This window comes from Lepidochelys olivacea (assembly GCF_965140295.1).
Source record: "Lepidochelys olivacea isolate rLepOli2 genome assembly, chromosome: 3".
Lineage (NCBI taxonomy): Eukaryota > Metazoa > Chordata > Testudines > Cheloniidae > Lepidochelys > Lepidochelys olivacea.
Window position 1 is genome coordinate 146448186 of NC_140413.1, and position 24428 is coordinate 146472613.

Below are 24428 nucleotides of genomic sequence, written 5' to 3' on the forward strand. Positions count from 1 at the left end.
CTAGTATCTCCATCTTGAGTGTGAGGTTGGAGGAGGGGAGGAGGAGGTGGGGCAGAATACACTGGTTTATACAAAAATCTGAACCATCTTTGGTAGAAACCTTGGGTGTGTACAAAGAATTACTTTATCTTTATGAAAAACAACACATAATGGATCAGACATTAGGGTATGCAATTCATTTATTATTATTACCAGCCTCTACATCATTCCTCTCAAAAACAGCAGCCATCTTATGTCTGGCAGAAGTAATAGCTAACAAAAATACTGTCTGAATAGACAGATGGAACAACATACAACTTCCCACAGGTTCAGAGGGAGGTTTAATCAATTGTGAAAGCATTATGTTTAAATCCCAAAATGGGGTAGGATGCCTGATTGGAGGATAGAGATTATTAAGACCTTTTAAGAACCTTGTAATCACATCATGAGTAAAGACCAATTTACTGTCCACAGGATCCTGCTATGCTAACATGGCTGAAAGGTGAACCTTCACTGAAGATAATGAAAGACCTGTTCTCTTAAGATACAATAGATATTCCAATATGTAACTAATAGGTGCTGTAAAGGATCTATATCATACATGGAAACCCACAACAAAAGCCTTTTTCATTTATAGCCATCACTTTCTCATCAGGACTCTTTCCTTGAATTTATCTGAACATTTCACACCTCTTATGTTTGCTAATAATCTCACAGTCTAACTCCCCGTGCTGTTAAATGAAGAGACTGAAGATCCGGGTGACAGACCTTCCCTCATTGTTGTGTCAACAAGTCCGGTGCCAACAGCAGAGGTTTGATTAACGTGAATCAAGTCCAGTTCCCACTGTTGTCTGGCCCAGGCTAGTGCTATTAAAATTACCCTGGCTCTCTTGTTTTACACTCTTTGAATAAAGGAACTGGGGGAAATGCATATGAGGCCTTGACTCCAACTTATTAGAAACTCACCTGATACTGAGTCCATGGCCATTTGCTCTTGAGAAAAATCTTGCATGCTTGTTGTTGTTTTTGGATACAATAAGGTGTATTACAGGCTTCCCCTACAACCTGAAGAGGTGCATTACTACTTTCTTTTAAAGATCATTCGTGCACTGGACAGGTCGACCTGCTCAGGTGGTCTAAAAGGGAGTTTTGTTCCCTGATACATGAATCGCTATTGGGTGAACACTTTGTTCTATATATTAATCCCAAAGATGCAATTTGCCCAATAGTAGAGAATTAGCTCCACCTTGTTTGTTTAGCTAATATAATGGTGTCACAATGTATGTTACCTCCGGAACTACTTTGTGTCTGACCTGAGGTAGGGATCATCTGAGAGCCAGCCTGATTGTGCTCAGATAACACGGTGATATGAAGTGTCTTTTCTCCTGGTGACCAGTGTCCCCTGACCACAATACTGTTGTTTAAGTGGGCCCCCCATCCAGAATAGATGCATTGGAGGGAATTACTACTGATGGCATATAGTGAAACTGAATGGTATACCTTTCATCGCATTTAGACTGCATGTCCACCACGTCAGTGCTGCTAACTCCTACTGTGGAATTACCAATTTGCAATGTGTATTGTCTACGCCTGGTTTGTAATTTCTCCCTAGCTAGTGCTGCAGACCTCTCATCCAAGGATTAGCATGCGGGGTCTCTGATGTAGCTGATGATAAGAGACCCATTAAACAGAGAAAAAATAACACTGGCTGTTGAGGAAAGTGCAGTAGGAGATGTAAAGATGATTTTAATTTTATAAACCTTTCTTCTGGAAGAAAGGCTTTTGCTATAACTGAGTCCAATATGATCCCTATTGGAAGGGATCCTTTCAGTTGGATTTAGGAGTGATATTTCCCCAATTTATACGTAATTCCAGACTGGAAAAAGTTAAACATATTTGTTTTACATGAAACAGGGTCTCTTCCTTCAACAAAATTTTATTAACCAGTCGTTAAGGTAAGGGATATACATAAATCCCTTGCTTTCTCAGATATGCTGCTACTACAGTGACATTTTAAAACACTCTCGGGGCTGTAGAAAAACCGAAAGGGAGGACCTTATATGAAAATACTCCTCTCCTGCAATGAAACGCAGATATTTCCAGTGAAATGGCCGTACTGAAATGTGGAAATGCACATCTTAAATCCAGAGCTGCAAACCATTTCTGAAGGCACAGAGAACAGATTATAGAAGTTAGAGATAACATGCAGAAACTAGACTCTTTAACAGGAACAACCTCCTCTCTGAGCAAACCCAAACGAACCAGGTCCTTCATTAAGGACAGAACAGGAGAGAGGTGTTAGGATATAGATATTCAGGCCTGTCTGTAAAGGCCTATACGCTAATTTAGGTGTATTCTTATCACTTAGCTAGTTATAGAGATATAAAAGAAAGAATCAAAATTGCTGTCTGCCGGTGTAAGCGCCTTCTCTTATTGTGACAGTCTGAAGCCCTGTTCTTAGGCTAAGGCCTTTGGCTAAACAGCAGAGGCAGCCATAAGCTGGGAAGCAAATGCTCACATCCTCACATTCCAAACTAGTCACACTGAAATAAGGTGCTACTGGGCTGTTAGGAATACAATCCTGTCCTGATAATGCCTATCACCTCCGGAGAAATGGAAATGCCTAGAAGATGTAAAAGGAAACTTAGTTTGATAGCATCCTGTCTGACAAGAACTCACTGAAGAATAGATGTAGTTGTGAAATCCTCACTTCTGTATTGTTTTGTCACTATAGTTCCCACTTTGCTATTGTTTATTTGCATGGTCTCTGTCTGGTTCTGTGATTGTTTCTGTCTGCTGTATAATTAATTTTGCTGGGTGTAAACTAATTAAGGTGGTGGGATATACTTGGCTAAATAATGTTACAATATGTTAGGATTGGTTAGTTAAATTTCAGTAAAATGATAGGTTATGGTATAACTAAGCAGAACTCAAGTTTTACTATATAGTCTGCAGTCAATCAGGAAGTAAGGGGGGGAAAATGGGAACAGGGAATGGGAGTGGGGAATTGGAATCATGTTTTGCTAAGGGAGGAAATGGGAACAGGGACACAGGTAAGGCTCTGTGGTGTCAGAGCTGGGAAGGAGGACACTAAGGAAGGAAACTGGAATCATGCTTGCTGGAAGTTCACCCCAATAAACATCGAATTGTTTGCACCTTTGGACTTCGGGTATTGTTGCTCTCTGTTCATGCGAGAAGGACTAGGGAAGTAAGTGGGTGAAGGAATAAGCCCCCTAATAAGAGGGGTTGGTGGAAGAAAGGGATTTGAATTGTACCAAATAACCACATTCAATAATCTCTAGAATCCAGCTGCCCAATGTTATTAATTCCCACTGCTGGTAAAAACGGGACAGGTGGTTCCCCAAACAGAGGATAACAGAATGTATCAAGGCTGACATAACTTTTTGTGAACTCTGTGATCTTGGAGGAACTGCAGAAGACAATGATGTTGAAGATTGCCTTTCTTATTGTGATACTTAAATGACCTCTTTTTGTTTTGCTGTTGTTGAGAGGAATGACGTTGAGGTTGATAATAATAATTCTTCCTCTGATAGGAGTAAGGAACCAACAACGAAGAAAGTGGATATTGTCTCTGGTATAGGAAAAATGGAACTGCAGATGATTTTGTTGTATTAAACTCCAAAGGTCTAACTGTAGATCTGTTGTTCTTCATTTTCCCTAGCAAGTCATCTGACTGTGCACTAAGCAAGCCATCTTCAAAGGGAAGATCCTCAAATCTCATCCTTGTCTTCTGAGAAAGACACACTAATCTAACCCTAGTATGTTTTCTTAATGCAACAGCTGAAGCCATTGCTCTAGCTGACGCATCTAAAGAGTCAAATGCTGCTCTAAATGAATATTTAGCCACATGTTGCCCTTCTAATAAAAAAGCGTTTGTTAATCTTTTATGCTCCTCTGGTAGTGCATTCAGGAATGTCAAAGTTTCCCCATAAATGATATTGATATCTAGCCATGACAGCTTCATAATTTACTATTCACAAACGTAAAGGAGCTGAAGAAGATATTGTCCTCCCAAACACATCCAGTCTTTTCCCTTCTCTATCAGCAGAGTGAACTTGTGTACCCTTCAACATGAGTACTGCAGCCTCTACTAACAAATTAGAAGAGGAATGAGAATGGAACAAAGCAAGACCTTCCTGAGGGAATTGGTATAATTTGTCAGCCTTTTAGCAAAAAAGGAGCCTCAGGTGCCAGGAGCAATGGAAAAATCCTGACTTCTTCAACTCTCCATCTCGTCCCTGCGGAAACATCCAATTGAATTGGTGCCAAGAAAATGTCCAGGTCCTGCTCAATTGCAACACAAGGATTAATCGCTGACGGAGTCAGAGGTGGACCCAATCAATGTACCTGCACCATTACTATTTGTTGTGGTGCTGTGTTAAGATCCTTAATCTTTCCCTCAAACCACTGCTTCCTTAGCTTTAATTTTTGGAACTGGCTCATTTGGAGCCAACAGAATTGGATCTGAAGAAGAACATCTCCTGATTCTACCACAAGAATCTGTACACGCAGTAGGTTCCCTGAAGACCCTCTTGCAGACTGGCTCTTTTCAAACAGGCTGGCACCAACGAGGATAGAGCGTTCATGCTCCCCGTAATGTCTGTGTCCTTTTCTTGTGGACTGGCTCTGAAAACAGAGGCTGACACCACAGTAGAAGAGGCTTCCCTCTTCAGATCCTTCCTGTTTCTGGCTCCTTCAGTGCTGAGTACTGAGGAGGCAGCTTTATCTTTCTTCCTTGCAGATTCGCTCAAGGCCTAAACTGGTCTCTGCGATGAACCTTGCATTTGCTTAGTTTCGGATGGTTTTGCTGACAAAGCTTCTCATAGTAAAATTCCTCAAAGGCTGTTCTGACTCTCTCTTTTTTGCTCACATTGCAAAATGTTGAGCAAATCGAGCATTCCAATGGGATTCCCTCATTCCAACATGCCAGACATCTGGCATGTGCGTCAGACGCTGGAAACACAGTCAGACTTGATATGCACCTTTGAATCTCTGGGGGTTTTAGTCTTTGGTTCCACCCCCTTTGCACCAAAAAACTTATAACTAACTTACTCTATGATACTAATACCAAAACTATTAATTACTAGACTAACTAGATCAAACTAGCTACAGATTTAGGAACACCTTGGAGCAGTTCCTAATCCATGCAGCTGGTGATGGCTGGATGGAACTGAACCAGCTGGAGAGCCACCCCCCTTTTATGCCCTCACCCTGGAACGTTCACTGAGCAGGGAGGCATATGAACACTCCAACAGCTACTGCTTGCTAGAATTCCATAACTCAGGCTGCACTGGTCGGAGCATTCAAAGAGTTGGAATATGCAGAGGACCCTTGGAGAAAAACAAATGTCTTGTGTTGCACACTGAGCCTCAACAGATCAGGGTTCTAGTAAGCGGACTACAGGAGGAAGTGTATGTCAGAGTTGGGGACCCATATTGATGCCCAGCTCTATTTGCTTTAAACCAGGTGTCTGGGACCTTCAGTTCCTCAGCAGATCTCAGCTGCTACAGTAACATGAGGGAATAGAGATGGTCTAGCAGGGTTGCCAGGATCCAAACGATTTAGGGCTGCAAACTTTATCCAGAAAATCAATTGGTAGCCAATGCAGATCACAGCGAACAGTAGTAATGTTCTCTCTAGGGGAAATTCAAATTAAGTTGCATTCTCAATCATCCATTTTTCAAATGGTTTTAAGGAGTACCCTTAGCACACTATGATTGGATGATATTTTTCATATATCCAGTATACATGGCAAACTCTAATCTGTAGTTGTCATATTCTCTAATTTAAAAAATAAATAAATAAAAAAGCAAGCTTTCAAAAGTCAGCCAGTATTACTAGCTAAAAAATAATAGTAATGTTTATGTAGTGCATGGAACTAATGTAATTCTCTCTGGTGAACAACAGGCAAGTCAACTTGAATCCATATATAAGTTTATACAAATTGCCAAATTAAGAAAGTGCATTACACATTTATGCAATCCTACTGTTTTGGGACAAATACAAGAACAATAACTTAATAAGTCTATATAGTCACATTTTTCCCCAAACAGGGTATATATTGTTACTACATTTTCAGAAAACATGAGAGGAAAAAAACTTCTAACAGTTATCACAAACCTGTGTGACACCAACTCGCACTTCCCGATTGACAGACCCTCCTACTTTCAACATCTCACCACCACTTTTTAGGAATCCTGACCCTCCTCGAAGAAACCCTGTGGCCATAAGTTCCAAGACTTCCTCCAGTGTAGCCCGCTTCACATTCTGACGCATCACTTTTGGAAAGATAACAGTAATCATTTAATTACATATTTTTTAAAACAAGACAATTTAGCCATCTTAAGACCCACCATTAAATATTCACATCACTCCTGCCACCCTGAATCCAGTTTAAAATCCTTATTTTTTACATATTTATTATTTTGAATTCTCAGTGGAAGACTCCCACCTGTGGTCTTCACTAAGATGCTCACACAGCTGCCGTAGCAAAAGTAAAATAAAATTATGAAGATCAAATCATTCCAATCTGTCTCAAACTACTGCTGCCAGCATCAATATACAAAAGTATAGGTCTATGCCCAGATGTGCAAATTCTCGAAGGGAGAGGGAAACACAGTTGAAATGAAGGGAGATGGCCAAGTCTAGCCTCTTGTTTCCCCACGGTAACATGGTTTGGGGGAAAAGAAGCACTCTGCATTTCTCCCTAGCAATTCCTGTGGTCACTTTGAAGGAACAAACCTGATATCTGCAGAGGGTGCCACATTCAGTACTTCTCAGCCATATAATGTAAGTTCATAAATAGAGCCTTATTTTTAAAATAATAGAATCCTCCCCCATTTGAAAGTGTTTATGTTTCAGGTTTATGTGTGTGGTGATGGTGGGGGTTGAGGAATAAGTAAGAGAAAATAAAATAAGATATACGGACCTAATTCTAACCTTCACTATCGAGAGATATGCATCACTATACATTCACACATTTTAAATTACTCATGACTGCCTTTTCACATGCATGCACAATAGAAGCTTTTCCTTACATAAGGCAACATACTAGTGCACACATGAAAGATCAAAATCTGGTTCTCAAGTCTTGTCTACACTAGGAATTTTTTGGACCCACCTGTGGTAGTGCCAGCGGAGGCTTTAGCATAGACAAGGCTCAGGTGTTTTGACTGCCATGGTCAGATCACCCAACTGCAAAAATGCCTAAGCCAGTCTGACCCTTGCCTACATTACATCTTCCCTCAGCGCTACAGCTGTGGAGCCATGCCCCTTTGAGAATGATGAAGCCAATAAATCTGACCATAGACGGAGCTTGAATGTGTGATTTCAAGCTTTTTTTTTTTTTTTTTTAAAAAGGTAACAAAAAGAGTATTTTACGTCTCATTATTCTGAGATTGTTAAACTAGGTAAAAAGAAAAGGAGGACTTGTGGCACCTCAGAGACTAAAATTTATTTGAGCATAAGCTTTCATGAGCTACAGCTCACTTCATTGGATGTAGCTCACGAAAGCTATGCTCAAATAAATAGGTTAGTCTCTAAGGTGCCACAAGTACTCCTTTTCTTTTTGCGAATACAGACTAACATGGCTGCTACTCTGAAACCTTAAACTAGGTATTTACTATATAATTTCTATATATATTTCTATTATATTACTATATAATATAATATAATTTCTACATATTTATCGCAATATCTGTCTACAAGGGGCAGAGGATGACATAGGGGGGTATTCCAGCAACTACACATTTTACAAGGTGGATCAGGCTACAGTTGTGATGGGTAAGGCTATGATTTAGTCACAGGTATTTTTAGTAAAAGTCATGGACAGGTCACAGGCAATAAACAAAAATGCATGGCCCATGACCTGTCCATGACTTTTACGAAAAATACCTGTGATTAAATCTTGGGGGAGAGGGTGGGGCGGCGCTGGAAGGCCGCAGCTGACGGGGGGAGTCCAGGACACGGCTAGGGGGCCATCCAGGGCCAGCGGCACCAGATGCCAGGGGCCGCAGACCACTGCTGCCCGGAGACTGCTGCCTGGGGCTGCAGACTGCAGCTGCTCCAGCCACCCCGGGACCACTGCCGGTGGCCACCTGAGCAGCTGACCCCAGAGCCAGCTGCTTGGGCAGCTGTGGGGTCAGCCACACTGGCCCCTGTAGAAGTCATAGAGGTTGCGGAAGGTCACGGAATCCATGACTTCTGAGACCTCCGTGACAGATATGGAGCTCTAGTGATGGGTGGGAATAAGTTGGAGATCTGCATGTATAACGCTAGTCTTGAGGAATCACAGTTGAGATCTTAGCTACTGTGCTTTTGTTCAGAGTTTTGTTTTCATGTTTTATGCCAGGTGAATTACCTTTTTGTAAGTTAAAACTAAACTACTGCCTTTATCTCCTTATGGGAATTTAATAGGAAATCCACAGACTTCACTCATTTTAGTTTATTCATTTTAAAATTTAAGTCTACCAAAAAACAACAAACCATCCATGAACTGAAACAACACCACACCATGCCATGCGCTCATATAATGCAATACCTGTTGCTTGTTTTGGTATCAACGCTGTAGCCATGACCGTCCCCAAAAGATTCGACACTGCAACTCGTACACCATAGTTTGAGTTTTCCAGAGCTTTAAAGCAGAGTGTTGCTACATTTTCTAGCTCTGCAGTCCACATAAATACAGCTTCATTCTGTAGTTCCAGTAGGCACTGTAGGAAAATAAGAATAAAAGAGTACTACTACAACCTACTTTTCCCTTCTGTCATTAAGCCTAAGCATTAGGTTTATTTGGCAGACATGTTAATACTAACCACTTCTGATTGGCTTTTTGTTTTTGTCTCTCCCATTAAACCCCAGATAACTCGGCTGGAGTAACCACTGAAGAAAAACCATGGGATTATGCAAAAACTTCAAAAGCATGGCACCTCTTTTGTTTTAATATACTCAACTAGCCATAGGCGCTGACTCCGTGCGTGCTCCGGGGCTGGAGCACCCAAAGGGAAAAATTGGTGGGTGCACTGCACCCAGCGGCAGTCAAGCTCCCCTCCCCACCCCGCCCCCCTGCCCCAGCTCACCTCCGCCTCCTCCCCGGAGCTCGCCTTCCCTTCTTCTCCTCCCAGCACTTGCCACTGCAAACCAGTTGTTTCGTGGTGTAACAAGCTGTGGGAGGGAGGGGGGAAGAGCAGGAACGTGGCACACTTAGGAGAGGAGGCAGGGAAGAGGCAGGGCCAGGGCAGGGATTTGGGGAAGGAGTTGGAATGGGGGGCGAGGCAGGGGCAGAGTCGGGGCGGCACAAGCACCCACCAGCTCCAAGAGAAGTTGGTGCCTATGCAACTAGCCTTGAAATATCTGAAGTAAACCACACTTTCAGCCTCCTTTGTGTACAAGACTGTAAGGGACACCTAAGAGATGAAGACAGATCCAAGAGTCGAAGGACCTCTGATACTGTAAACTGAGCAGAATGTGCTAGTCATAGCTGACAGAGGCCTTCCGGAAAGAAATATTATCCTATTCTACATGTCAAAATCCATAATGTGTACAGTCTCCCCAGTCTAGTGAGATTTAACATCTCAGACTGACTTCTTGCTGAGAATTTGTGTAACTCTCCACCTCATCCATATTCTCCACCAGTCTGTGGGCAAAGCTTGGACTAGTTCTTTTTGTGTTTTCTCATTGTTGATTCGGAGTAATTTTGTCAAACAAAGTAGTCTAGTGAAAAATTAATATACTGCATGCTAAATATCTGGCTTTAACAAGTATTGTACAATTGTAGGAATGGTCCTTGTCTGAGGATTGCCATAAAATCTAGAACTCCAAACATACATATGTGATGAAGTTTGGATGTTGAAATGTGCGAAAGTTAAACTGAAGTTTAATTTCTTATCTCCAACTTGGATTTAGAGAGCAGAACAAAAACCTAGTAGATCATCTGCTTCATCTACCTGCCTGTGCAGCATTATTCCCTATAATACATCTTTAGTGCCTTGTTTAAATGACTAAAACTGGAAAGACTAGCTTTTGAGGGAAGATTAAAAGAATTATTCATAAATAGGGTATCTTGACCAAGCAACAATGAAAAAGGGACCTGAAAACAGTCAAGAAATATTTGTAGGATGTAAACATCAGAGGACAGGAATTTAAGATGGAACAAAAGTATAAAGAAAGATAAAATTTTAAAAAAAATGTAGCAGAATATCAGGAACTATAAGGAAAAAAACTTCTTAACATGTTGATCTATTAAAAAGTGGAATTGTCTCTTAAGGGAAAAGGTAGAAGGCCAATTACTTGGAACATTTAAAGCTAGACTGGATAAGGCACTAAGAAGCGTACTGTAGAGATCAATTCTGCATGTGTAATTCCTATAACTCCGGGATTAAAAAAAAAAAAAAAAAAGCTTTTCCCCCCCCAGCACCACTAATTATTTACCTCTAAACAAATAAATAAAGTGGATTGTTACTCATCACATTAATTACAATCTAACTGAAACACACAAACATCAGAGTTTATGGAAGTACAGAAAAGGCACCATGGCACAGTGAACAAATATTCCTCACGACACCAACCTCCTTATTCAGGGGTGAAAGTAATATAAAAGACATACTGGTACATGGGCCTGGCTCCGGGCCCCTGCTCGGGGTGGGGCCTCAGACGGAAGGGGTGGGGCTGCAGGTCAGCCTCCCCAAGCCAGCCTTTCCACACTGCCTGGCACACGCCACCTGGGGCTCTGGCAGCAATTTAAAGGGCCTGGGGCTCCGACCACTGTGGTTGGGAGCCCCAGCCCCTTTTAAATCGCCGGGCCCCGTGACAGCTGCCCCTCCAAAAGGGCAGCAATGTTAAAGCGCTGCCGCAGCAGCACTTTAACGTCGTCTGTGTACGGGCCAGTACCGATGGCCACTTCTTACCAGTACACCGTAACAGCCCACTTTCACCTCTGTCCTTATTCCTGCAGACTGAAAATCATCAGTATAAATTCAAAAGCAAAATTTGCCATTTTCCCTATAACTCACTTTGTTGCTATCAATTTTGTACTCAAATAGCACCTAGTGCTATGATTTCAGAAATGTACCACACTATACAATAAAAAGAACAGGCAGCAAGCCCAACTATAAGGAACTTAGCATCCAGAACACAAAGAATACTGGATTTTTAAACCTTATAAAAAAATTTACCTACCTTCGCTACTGCACATCGTACAGCCATAGATCTATCCGTCAGCAGAGATCGTGCATTCTTATAAGTATCACGGTGGCATGAAGCTGCTGCACCACCCAATCCATTTAGAACTTTCTGTAAACTCATTAATATTTCACTTCGGCCCTGAGACTGCATACGTGAAAAGAAAGCAAAGGGTATAAAAAAAAAAAAAAATTCACAATCAACAGCTCTTCATAGTTATTTGTACCCCAAATATCAGCTCTATAGTTGTATCACCTTCTCTTTTTGTAACTGACGGGTTTCAGAGTAACAGCTGTGTTAGTCTGTGTTTGCAAAAAGAAAAGGAGTACTTGTGGCACCTTAGAGACTAACCAATTTATTTGAGCATAAGCTTTCGTGAGCTACAGCTCACTTCATCGGATGCATACTGTGGAAAGTGTAGAAGATCTTTTTATATACACACAAAGCATGAAAAAAATACCTCCTCCCACCCCACTCTCCTGCTGGTAATAGCTTATCTAAAGTGATCACTCTCCTTACAATGTGTATGATAATCAAGTTGGGCCATTTCCAGCATAAATCCAGGGTTTAACAAGAACTTCTGGGGGGGGGGGGGGGTAGGAAAAAACAAGGGGAAATGGGTTACCTTGCATAATGACTTAGCCACTCCCAGTCTCTATTCAAGCCTAAGTTAATTGTATCCAATTTGCAAATGAATTCTAATTCAACAGTTTCTCGCTGGAGTCTGGATTTGAAGTTTTTTTGTTGTAATATAGCAACTTTCATGTCTGTAATCGCATGACCAGAGAGATTGAAGTGTTCTCCGACTGGTTTATGAATGTTATAATTCTTGACATCTGATTTGTGTCCATTTATTCTTTTACGTAGAGACTGTCCAGTTTCACCAATGTACATGGCAGAGGGGCATTGCTGGCACATGATGGCATATATCACATTGGTGGATGTGCAGGTGAACGAGCCTCTGATAGTGTGGCTGATGTTATTAGGCCCTGTGATGGTGTCCCCTGAATAGATATGTGGGCACAGTTGGCAACGGGCTTTGTTGCAAGGATAGGTTCCTGGGTTAGTGGTTCTGTTGTGTGGTATGTGGTTGCTGGTGAGTATTTGCTTCAGGTTGGGGGGCTGTCTGTAGGCATGGTCTGGCCTGTCTCCCAAGATTTGTGAGAGTGTTGGGTCATCCTTCAGGATAGGTTGTAGATCCTTAATAATGCGTTGGAGGGGTTTTAGTTGGGGGCTGAAGGTGACGGCTAGTGGCGTTCTGTTATTTTCTTTGTTAGGCCTGTCCTATAGTAGGTGACTTCTGGGAACTCTTCTGGCTTTATCAATCTGTTTCTTCACTTCCGCACGTGGGTACTGTAGTTGTAAGAATGCATTGGCACCCTGACAGCAGGATTGTCTGGCTATGTAGACTCCCTCCTCAGGCCCTACGCTACCAGCACTCCCAGCTACCTTCGAGACACCACTGACTTCCTGAGGAAACTACAATCCATCGGTGATCTTCCTGATAACACCATCCTGGCCACTATGGATGTAGAAGCCCTCTACACCAACATTCCACACAAAGATGGACTACAAGCCGTCAAGAACACTATCCCCGATAATGTCACGGCTAACCTGGTGGCTGAACTTTGTGACTTTGTCCTTACCCATAACTACTTCACATTTGGGGACAATGTATACCTTCAGATCAGCGGCACTGCTATGGGTACCTGCATGGCCCCACAGTATGCCAACATTTTTATGGCTGACTTAGAACAACGCTTCCTCAGCTCTCGTTCCCTAACGCCCCTACTCTACTTGTGCTATATTGATGACATCTTCATCATCTGGACCCATGGAAAAGAAGCCCCTGAGGAATTCCACCATGATTTCAACAATTTCCGTCCCACCATCAACCTTAGCCTGGTCCAGTCCACAAAAGAGATCCCTCTAAGGTGCCACAAGTACTCCTTTTCTCTTTTTGTAACTGTATATATTGGTGTTCATAGATGATACAAACTCATCAATTCAATAAAACCGCTTAAGATAGCTAGAGGCTGAACAAATAACATGAAATTACTGTGTAGTGTTCATGTAGTAGCAAATGCTATATTTAAATATGTAAAATGGTCTCAGTTGTTATAGGCCATATGGCACATGTATATGCTCAAAGTATAGGGAGAGCCCCCTGTCCTTCCTGGCTGGTGTAGCGAGAGCTCCCTCTGCTGTTTCAATCTACTTCAAGTACTAGGTACACCTCTACCCCGATATAACGCGGTCCTCGGGAGCCAAAAAATCTTACCATCTTATACGTAAGACCACGTTATATCGGGGTAGGGAGAGGAACCGCTCCCCACCCCAGCTCACCTCTGCTCTAACTCCGCCTCCTTCCCTGAGCGCGCCGCCGCCGCTCCGCTTTTCTCCGCCCCCCCCAGTCCCTCCGTCCCTTCCTTCCAGGCTTTCCGCGTCAATCAGATGTTTGGTGCGGGAAGCCTGGAAGGAAGGAAGTGGGGGGGAGAAAAAGCGGAGCAGTGGTGGCGCGCTCAGGGGAGGAGGTGGAGGTGAGCTGGGGTGGGGAGTGGTTCCTCTGCGCCTCCCCTGCCACTTGCTGCGGCCCCCCCAGTCCCAGCTCGCCTCCGCCTCCTCCCACGAGTGCGCCGCAGCTCGTGTGAGCCTGGGAGGGAGGAGAAGCGGAGCTGCGGTGCGCTCGTGGGAGGAGGCGGAGGCCAGCTGGGGCCAGGAGGCCGCAGCAAGTAAGGGGCGAGGCGCAGAGGAACTGCTTGCGGTAACATGAATTCGGATATAACAAGGTAAAGCAGCCCCACTCCCCGGAGCGCCGCTTTACCGCATTATATCTGAATTCGCGTTATATCGGACCACATATCAGGGTAGAGGTGTATATGTATAGTAATAAACATATGCATTAAAGTGCACTTTCAATCGGGGGTGCTGGAACAATTTGTAAAATGGGGGTGCTGAGAACCATTGAACCAAATTGTAAGCACTGTGTATGATGGAAACCACTTCAAGCCAAATGGTTCTGCAGCACCCCCCACAGCCCTAGTTCCCGCATCTATGCTTTCAATATGAAACAGGAATAGAAAATAGTACATATGTAGACGCTGCTATTCTAATTATGAAATCTTAATGTTGCATTCAATCTTCTAGTTAATTTTTTGCATTTTATTTCTCAGCTATATTAACAAGGAAAAAAATGGGGGGGAAAAATCTAGAACTATTTGGTTTACATAGTTCATAAGCTCAATCTGCAAAGCTTTCAACCAGCCAATTGGGGCAGCTCTACCAATTTTGCCGCCCCAAGCAGTCGCCACCGAATTGCCGCCACCACAACAGTGGCGGAGCTGCCGCCGAAATGCCAGGGCGGGACACAGACTGCTGCCCCACTCTGAATGCCGCCCCAAGCACCTGCAGCCGATACACATTTAACTAGCTGCACACACATGCATCTTTTCTTAAGTGTGTAATTTTGTACTTGGCACATTCAGTATCCAAACTTCAGTCTATGACAACTGTGACATCAAAATTATTTTATTTTATTTTATTTTATTTATTTATTTATTTATTTATTTTTGGAGTCTAGCAAAATTACTATTCCTCAATGAGAGCATGGAATGTTTCACTTAGACTGTAAGCTCTTTGGGGCAGAGACCTAAGTTCCCTGTAAGCTGCATGATCATGCAGCAGCCTATTTACCGCTGCGCAGGCACCCAGGGAACCTGCCTGGGAACCTGCTGGGGAGGGGCGCACCTCCCCTGGCCTCTACCTAGCCCAGGCCCCAACCTGTGATGTGTCACACATCACCTTCATATTGGTGCACATAACAAAATTCATACCGCACATGGGTGGGAAAAATTAAAGGGAACACTGACAGAGACTATTTTGTTCTGTGTTTTTCATAAAAAATAAATAGCTGTAAGACTAGGAAACAGTGTTTGTTAAACATTTAAAAACTCAAAGAGTTCAACAAAATGAGCTCAAATTTCTCTCCCCTCCTCCCCCAAAAAACATTAAGATGACAGCAAACACAATAGCCTCAGTTGAAAAGTTTTTTTTCCTGTTAGTCCAACTCAATACAAGACTGTTTGCCAGGGGGCAGATTCAACAGCCAGCACAGTCCAAATAAACCCTATGTACTCAGGCTTAGGTCCATATCCCTTTCTTCAGGGTCAGGTTTACTAATCAACAGAAGACACAAAGGTTCAAATACATACAAAACACTTGAGAATAGACACTTTTCCACTTTCTGCCAGCTGGAAAGGGGAAAGGACACATCCTTTTCCAGCAAGATAGCCCTTCCTGTCTGCTATGGAGAGCCTTTCCCAGGTCCTTTCCTGACCCTGGGTTCTCAGTAGTAGGATAGACCTCCTGTTTACAGCAGCAGCTGCTTGCAACTTAGGCCTGTCTACACTACAGAGTTAGGTTGACGCAAGGCAGCCTACACCAACCTATGTAAGCATCTACACTAAAATTTCAGTCCCGCCAACATAACTGCCCCGCTACACCAACTTAATAACTCCATCTCCATGAAAGGTGTAGCGTCATTGTTGATGTAGTTAGGTTGACACTGTGTCAGTGTAGACACTGTTGCTTATATCGACTCTTACTGGCTTTAAAAAGCCGTCCCACAATTTACTGGCTTTAAGAAGCCATCCCATATTGACAGTACAATCAGTACAAGTGCTCCTGGTGAGGACATGCACTGCCAACACAAGGAGCAAAGCGTAGACACACACAAGCGATGTAATTACTGCAGCGACTATATGCCAACATAAGTTAGGTTGACTTAATTTTGTAGTGTAGACATGGTCTTAGAATCATAGGACTCTTGTCATGTGCTCCCTGAACTCAGTCCCCTCAGTCTTAAAGGACTGAGCATTGAACCAGGGTGCAAGGACCAGCACCCTGTTACAAGGGCTATAACAGTATTTGAAACCATTGTGCAGCTTTAACGGTTGCAATCGCAACTAAGTGACTGCTATAATAGTCACATGCCAAAATTTTAAGCCACTTACATAGTACAACTATATGTATATCTTTATACTGATATGAACCATATAGACAGTAACTGTTGGCCCAGTTCAGTGAAAAGCCATGAAGACACTAATTAAAAAAAACATACTTTGGGCTTTAAAAAAAATCCCTAAATGTGTAGACCTAAAATGCCCCTGTAACTTACCTCTGCATTTTTCAGAGACTTTAAGAGATTATTAACTGTTTCTGGAAAAGAACTGCCCAGCATCCTGCCCATTTTCTCATAAAAAGCTCCAACACATGCCACTGCAGCCCTACAAAGACAAGATGTCCCTCAGTAACCTCTTTGTCAACGTTTAACATACAACTTAAATGGAGAGCATCAAACTAGGAGTTAAGGAAATTTATTTTTAAATGTACATTATGTTGTTAATCTTCTTCTATTACTAAAAATCTATTATTCAGTGGTTATGTTGGTTGTTTCTCTATATTTCACTCAACCTAGATAGCGAAAATAGAGTGATCAGAAACGTGGGGTTTGCATGGGAACAGGGATGCTTCTCGGTTGATCCATTGGCAGGATTTTTCCTTAGGCCCTAATCCTGTGTAAAATTAAGCATATAATTAAATCTTTGCAGGATTAAGGCTTTAAATGGTTGCAGAAAACGGTCTTCAGCCAGACAGCAGAAAACTGTTAAAGGTCAGCAGTACGTTCCTTACATTTTGATATATGTGTCCTGACAATTGAAAAAAGAAAGAAGTTTTTTTTTGGTTTTGTTTTGTTTTTACATAAAAACTCAAAATGTGTACAATGTTGTACAATGCAGTTAAATTTAGATACGCTAAAATCATTGGGTCAGTCAATTTTTTGCACTCGCATTTTTCCTTTTCCTGATGTTCAGGTACTGGAATAACTTGGTTGGTTGGAGTGGGGATTTTTGTTTTGTTTCATTTTTTTGGAGGGGGAAAGAAGAGAGTTGAGGCAGAAAGGATTTTAAGTAATTCTGTGTTTCAATTAGACACACAAATAGTTCCAGCTGCAGCTTGACAGAAGCAGCTCCTGTGCATCCCAGGCCCCCGAGAAAGCGTAAACTGATATCACAAAGGGACAAGGCTTTCTTAGCTTCAAGTTTTTAAACAGATACAATCGAGAATGCTCAACGATAATTTTTCAAATCACGTATAGCCTTATTATCCAACCAGCTCTTCATTTCAAACTTATCAAACCACGTAACTCCTCATGAAGGCCACCTTACATAAAAAGTCTGCCATTTCAAAGTGCAGCTGGTTTTGAATAACCTGAATGGGAAAAAAAGGCTCTTGGGATATTCTTTAAGCGGGTAAAGTAATATGTTTGGGAATTCATAATAAAAACTATTCTGCTCAACATTTCCCATTGAAAAAAAGGCGTAAATTAAGCAAGGAGAGTTTCAGCCCAAAGGGTCAATATTTCAGACAGCTGAGTATGTAAAAACAAAGGGTTATTATAGAAATGGTTTTACAACCTTAGCTAGTATTTCCTACCAGTGAGACTGCTAGGACAGTGTTTCTCAACGACCAGTCCTTGGACCGGGGGGAGAGGAGGGTCCCTGAGATCGCGCTGACACAGTTTAGGAAGGCAGCAAGCCAGTCGCTATTATCAAAAAGGTTGACACTGTGCTAGGATACCTGAAATGTGAGCTGAAGCTAAACACACACAGATCACAGAGATTACTTATTCAAGAGACACACACTGTATGCTACAGTAGATGAATACAAACGAACAGTGAACACTCTTTCTGAAGAGTGCCAAACATTAACAATTATCTCTTGAAATATAAAGTCCATGTTAGGGTTCAGCCTGCAAGGTTCCATGCACCTTTTAATTTGGGGATCAGAATGTGCCTGTAAATATCTGAGAAAATCCAAGTAAAGGAATTTGTCCATTTGTTATTCTGTCAGGCATTAGCTTTCCTCTGGATAACATAAACATGTAAAAATTAGCCCACAGTAGGAGTCATTTCCTTACCTGGAGGAAAGACTCTTCAACTCCAGACAACCACATGAATCTTTGCTAGCTCTAAATCCTTCCCTCCACACTCCCAATCCTGCTCTTGTTAGGTCTCATTTATTTTTATTATATTCTATACATACGTATATAATACACAAATACATACACACACAGATTAATGTAGAGATATGAAATACTTTATTTATAACAAACATTCCCCCTTCTTAAGGCAACATTTTACTTACAGTTTGGTCGGTAAATAGGCAGCAGTATCATCTTTATTCTTGATAATGTCATTACATTTATCAAGCGTCTGAAAGACAGGAAATGTATCGCCAATGCTATAGAGAGCCGCAAGATTTTTCGCTAGTAATTTACGTGTGGGTGGCCCAGGGGAACTGCTGATGAGTCCAGTTAGCTGTTCCACAAGCTTCTTTTGTTTTTCCTTGACATCTGTCTGTTAAAGGAACAAAATGTATGTTGTTATATTCTTTCCATTCATATGTAATTCAATATTTCTACCAGTTTCCATAAACCTTGAGGGAGATGTTTTATGTTTCAATCTCAAATACTCTATTATACTCAACACCTGCACATACAAATGCTAAATGGAAATATACAAGTGGTTGCTATTGTTGAGTTCTTACTATTTCTATCATATATCATCATTTATTAATACATTATTACTTCACAGAGGGTCCTTTAAGCTCCAAGGACTATCCTCCTTTGCCATTTTCCACCTCTTTTTCCTCATCATTAAAAGGTCCCGCACTGGAAGAGAAGAGCTAAACTTACCAAGGTATATATATTACTGAAGAACTGTAGATCCTACTGAGTATTGTAGTTTGTAAATCTATCATTTCAGACTGAGCACATGTAACAACAAGCAAAATAATAAGCACAGGTATTTACAAAACTATAAGATATGTAAACTTCCAAATGTATGCACTTATAGTTAGTTAGGGTGCAGTGTAAATCAATTTATTTTATTTTAGAAAATTCAGGACACTGTAAATGGCAAATTACTGAATTTTATGACGTTTGCATGGAATTCGTTTTACAAGTATCATTAGTCAATTTTAAGAACAAAATGAATTTCACAAGTAATGTCAATCAATACCAAGGTGTCATTTCATCTTTGAAATTGACTAACACTATTTGGAAAATTCATCCTGTCCTTGAAATTGACTAGCTAATGTTTGTTTTTGGTTTTTTTTTTTAGTATTAAAGACTTTCTTGTAGGACATTTTTCCTTTTACCTTTAAAAAAAATATATCATGGTTGCAGGCATTTTCATGATTTCTGTACATTACATGAAATCGTGATTTACACAGGGGCCTACTTCCTACTTATAGTCACGCTGAAGGTTGGCTCCCAGATCCTACTGCCACTGTTACGGATGTCCATCTGGTACCTTTACAGGAGTATGAAATTAACATGACATTTTTAGATTGAGAAATAAAGTTACCTTGTTGGCCGCTACAAGCACTTTATCCAGAAATCGCAACCACTCAAAAATAAAGACCGGCCTCTTTGCTTCTGTGATTTGAGCCAAAGCTTCTTCATTTAGCAACAAACTATGAGCCAGCTCCATCCTTATTTAAACTCTGACTTCACTGTAGACTCCTGTATTGTCTCTAAAATACAGTTAATGTACAATGTAAAGCAGTAAAAAGCTGTTACAATTTTTTTATTCAATGCAAATTAGTTTTCAGCGCAGAACTGCATTTTAAATACATACTACAGTATCAAACCCCAATTCTGCATACACTTATGCTTGTGCTTAATTAAGTAGTTTCATAGAAGTCAATGGGTACATCTATACAGCCTGCAGCAGTGAGCTTCTCAACCTAGGTTAACAGAATTGGGCTTGCAGGGTTCATGCTAGAGCTCTAAAAATAGGTATGTAGCCAGCTCTTTGAACTTGCAACTTGGGCTGGTGCTCAAGCTCTGAAGCCTAGGAAGGGGGATGAGCTCCACAGCCTGAGTTCCAGACCGAACCACAACTTCAAAGAGCTGTCTAGCACATGCCCAAGTCTGTCAACCCATGCTGCAAGGCTCACTAGCTCGGGCTGTGTAGACATACCTAATGGGACTAGTCACATGTTTAAGATTAAGCACAGGCATGTTTTGTTCAACGTCTTTATCAATGATCTGGATGATGGGATTAATTGCACCCTAAGTAAGTTCGCAGATGACACTAAGATGGGGGGAGAGGTAGATATGCTGGAGGGTAAGGATAGGGTCCAGAGTGACCTAGACAAATTGGAGGATTGGGCCAAAATAAATCTGATGAGGTTCAGCAAGGACAAGTGTAGAGTCCTGCACTTAGGAAGGAAGAATCCCATGCATCACTGCAGGCTGGGGATCGACTGGCTAAGCAGCAGTTCTGCAGAAAAGGACCTGAGGAGTACAGTGGACGAGAAGCTGGATGAGAGTCAGCAGTGTGTCCTCGTTGCTAAGAAGGCCAAGGACATATTGGGCTGTATTAGTAGGAGCATTGCCAGCAGATCGAGGGAAGTGATTATTCCCCTCTATTCGGCACTGGTCAGGCCACACCCGGAGCATTGCGTCCAGTTTTGGTCTCCCCAGTACAGAAGGGATGTGGACAAATTGGAGAGAGTTCAGCGGAGGGCAATGAAAATAATTAGGGGGCTGGGGCACATGACTTATGAGGAGAGGCTGAGGGAACTGCGCTTATATAGTCTGCAGAAGAGAAGAGTAATGGGTGATTTGATAGCAGCCTTCAAGTACCTGAAGGGGGGTTCCGAAGAGAATGGAGCTAGGCTGTTCTCAGTGGTGGCAGGTGGCAGATGACAGAACAAGAAGCAAGGGTCTCAAGTTGCAGTGCGGGAGGTCTAGGTTGATATGAGGAAACACTGTTTCACTAGTAGGGTGGTGAAGCACTGAAATGGGTTACCTAGGGAGGTGGTGGAATCTCCATCCTTAGAGGTATTTAAGGCCCGGCTTGACAAAGTCTTGGCTGGGATGATTTAGTTGGTGTTGGTCCTGCTTTGAGCAGGGGATTGGACTTGATGACCTCCTGAGGTCTCTTCCAACCCTAATATTCTATGATTCTGTGTGTATTTGATGTATAGGGTCCTTAAATGTCAAAAACAAAGTACAGGCAGCTTCAGGATTTCAGAGGTTTTTCTGCCTGGTAAAGAGTAATGTTGAGGTCCTTGTAAAAAAGTCGTAAAGAGAAAAAAAGAATGTTACCAGTCAGGAGACTCTACTTCCCTTCCCTTCCCATCCATGATCTTGATTATCCCTTTAACCTCTCCAAGATACTGGATACCATGGAGAAGAATACTCCATGGGGCCTTGTGAAGAAGTCTGGGAATCTTCTCTTTGATTTGTGAGGAGATCCAGGAAGCTTTTACCCTTTCCAATTGAAGGGGTCTCCTGCACGAAGTACATAGTCCATAAATTGTGTTTCATAGAACTAGAGCAGTATAGTTGTATGAAACATGCATTTCACCAAGTGTAACTTCATCCACATACCAGACAATTTATAAACCCAGAGAGAAGTACTCTGCAGATCCTACTTTTCTATTTCTCCTATTTCCTTCTCCTTTTTTTTTTTCTCCTTAAAGATAAAAAGCAGGGAAATTAAATGAAAGAAATGTGCATGGCAGAGGGGCATTGCTGGCACATACAGTGCAAATAATTGATGGTCACATAAACACCACCCTATACCGGAAACCTACTGACCACTATACTTACCTACATGCCTCCAGCTTCCATCCAGCACACATCACACAATCCATTGTCTACAGCCAAGCCCTAAGATACAACCAAATTTGCTCCAACCCCTCAGACAGAGACAAACACGTACAAGATCTTTAACAAGCATTCTTAAAACTACAATACCCACCTGGGGAAGTGAGGAAACAGATTGACAGAGCAAAATGGGTACCCAGAAATCACCTACTACAGAACAGGCCCAACCAGGAAAATAACAGAATACCACTGGCCATCACGTACAGCCCCCAGCTAAAACTTCTCCAGCACATTATCAGCAATCTACAACCTATCCTGGAAAACGATGCCTCACTCGCCCAGACCTTGGGAAGCCAGTCCTCGCTTACAGACAGCCGCCCAACCTGAAGCAAATACACACCACACCATAGAAACACCATAGAAACATAGAAACACCAGGAACCAATCCCTGTAGCAAACCTCGTTGCCTACTCTGTCCCCATATCTACTCTAGCGACACCATCAAAGGACCCAACCACATCAGCCACACCATCAGAGGCTCATTCATCTGCACGTCTACTAATGTTATAAATGCCATCATGTGCCCGCAATGCCCCTCTGCCATGTACATTGGCCAAACCAGACATTCCCTACGTAAAAGAATAAATGGACACAAATCCGATATCAGGAATGGTAACATACAAAAGCCAATAGGAGAACACTTCAATCTTCCTGGACATTCTGTAACAGATTTGAAAGTAGCTATACTTGAACAAAAAAACTTCAGAAACAGACTTCAAAGAGAAACAGCAGAACTAACATTCATTTACAAATTTAACACCATTAATTTGGGCTTGAATAGGGACTGGGAGTGGCTGGCTCATTACAAAAGCAGCTTTGCCTCTCCTGGAATTGACACCTCCTCATCTATTCTTGGGAGTGGACTACATCCACCCTAATCGAATTGGCCCTGTCAACACTAATTCTCCACTTGTGAGGTAACTCCCTTCTCTTCACACGTCAGCATATTTATGTCTGCATCTGTAATTTTCACTCATGCATCTGAAGAAGTGGGGTTTTTACCCACGAAAGCTTATGCTCAAATAAATCTGTTAGTCTTTAAGGTGCCATCGGACTCCTTGTCCTCATTTTAGAGGTATATGACTTTTCATTTAGCTGTATTAAAATGTCTTCTGTTTGACTGGGCCCAGTTTATCAAACAATTCGGATCACACTATATGACTGACCTGTCCTCCTCATTATTTACTCTTCTGCCAATCTTTGTATCATCTGCTAATGTTATCCTAACCGACTTTATACTTACTTCTCAATCATTGATAAAAATAATGAATAGCATCAGACCTATGATTCCCGTTTGACAATTACTTTTTGTCAAGCTTTTTTGTAGGCATCATAACAGAGAAGACTCTTGAGGAAGGATATGCAGGTGGATAATGAAGTGGCTTTGTGAATGTTCATAGGGTGCTCCTCCCAAACATGAGAGGCAGCAAAGGAGGAACAATGGAGGTGTTAAGTTTTCAAACAATTAAGCAGGCAATGGAGGCCGGCACCGTGGTTGATCAGAAACAAGCATCGGCAGCTCGACAGCAAATGAGAGATGATAGGTAGGGTGGGGATTGACTGCAACTAGCCTTGAAAAGGAAGACAAGCAGTTTATGTTGGATGTGACAAAGAAGGGGGAACTAGCGGGAGAATGCAGAGAGAGGGGTGACATGGTCAAAGCAACAGGCTAAGAAAATGATCTTTGCAGCAGCATTCTGAATGGATGTGCATTATTTGAGAGCAGTATATAGTTGAAAGAGGGATCGTTGTCTGGTAGTTTTAGAACAGCAGAGAGGGGAAAAGGACATCCAAATTCTATTCCCAGCTCTGCCACTAACTTGTTGAGTGACCCTTGAACAAGTCACTCACAGTACTTATGCTTTGGGTTCCCCACCTGTAAAATAAGCATTATACTTCTTTACAGGGGTGATATGAGGATAAATTCATTAACATTTGTACCCTCAGATACTACAGAGATAGGGGCCATGGAAACACCCAGGAATAAATCTTATTTATTATTATTTAGTCCCAACGTGGTGCTCCATACCATTCAATATATAAAAATATATCCCCTGCCCTAATTAATACAGGTTTGTCAGTTCACTCAACACACCAATTGTTGCTTATGGAGTGGTATGATGCAGCAGCCTTCATCCTGAATATGGAGGTACAAGCCCTGGAAACCACAGATCCTAGGATACAACACACACAGGCCACAAAACACTGCTGCGGAGCCATGCTACCGTCCAGGTCCATCACCCCAGCCCCATGGCACCATATGCCACCTCGGCAGGGCCACTCCACCCGTTGGGAACCGCCAGCTCCGGTGTTGCCAGGTCTGGTGAGTTTCATCGCCAGCCGCTGCTGGAGCCCTGCCACCAGGCCGGGCTCTCGGCGAGCCCCGCACGCAGGGCCAGGCTCGCAAACGCGCCCCGCCTCTGTCACTGGCACCGGCCAGGCCCGCCTCAGGCTCCCCGGGGCTCGGGGCAGGATTTCTGGCCGCCGGGGGTGGGCGGCTCCGCCG

The 24428-nt window shown here is 42.4% G+C and overlaps 1 protein-coding gene across 4 annotated transcripts in view; it reads right to left on the bottom strand.

Annotated features, from left to right (window-relative positions):
• Positions 1-24428, bottom strand: part of HEATR5B (HEAT repeat containing 5B) — a 93900-nt gene that overhangs the window by 69278 nt on the left and 194 nt on the right. For 2 of the 4 annotated variants that reach the window (XM_084623751.1, XM_084623748.1), the window contains exons 1-7: positions 24018-24152; positions 19608-19776; positions 18385-18596; positions 16355-16463; positions 11176-11325; positions 8540-8711; positions 6121-6278 (exon numbers count right to left, since the gene is read on the bottom strand). In XM_084623751.1, coding sequence (XP_084479877.1) covers positions 6121-6278; positions 8540-8711; positions 11176-11325; positions 16355-16463; positions 18385-18596; positions 19608-19733 — 927 coding nt within the window. In that variant the 5' untranslated portion in view covers positions 19734-19776; positions 24018-24152. Of the gene's footprint in view, positions 1-6120; positions 6279-8539; positions 8712-11175; positions 11326-16354; positions 16464-18384; positions 18597-19607; positions 19777-21059; positions 21080-24017; positions 24153-24428 lie in introns of those variants that run through there. The other 2 variants (XM_084623750.1, XM_084623749.1) reach the window with 2 other exon arrangements.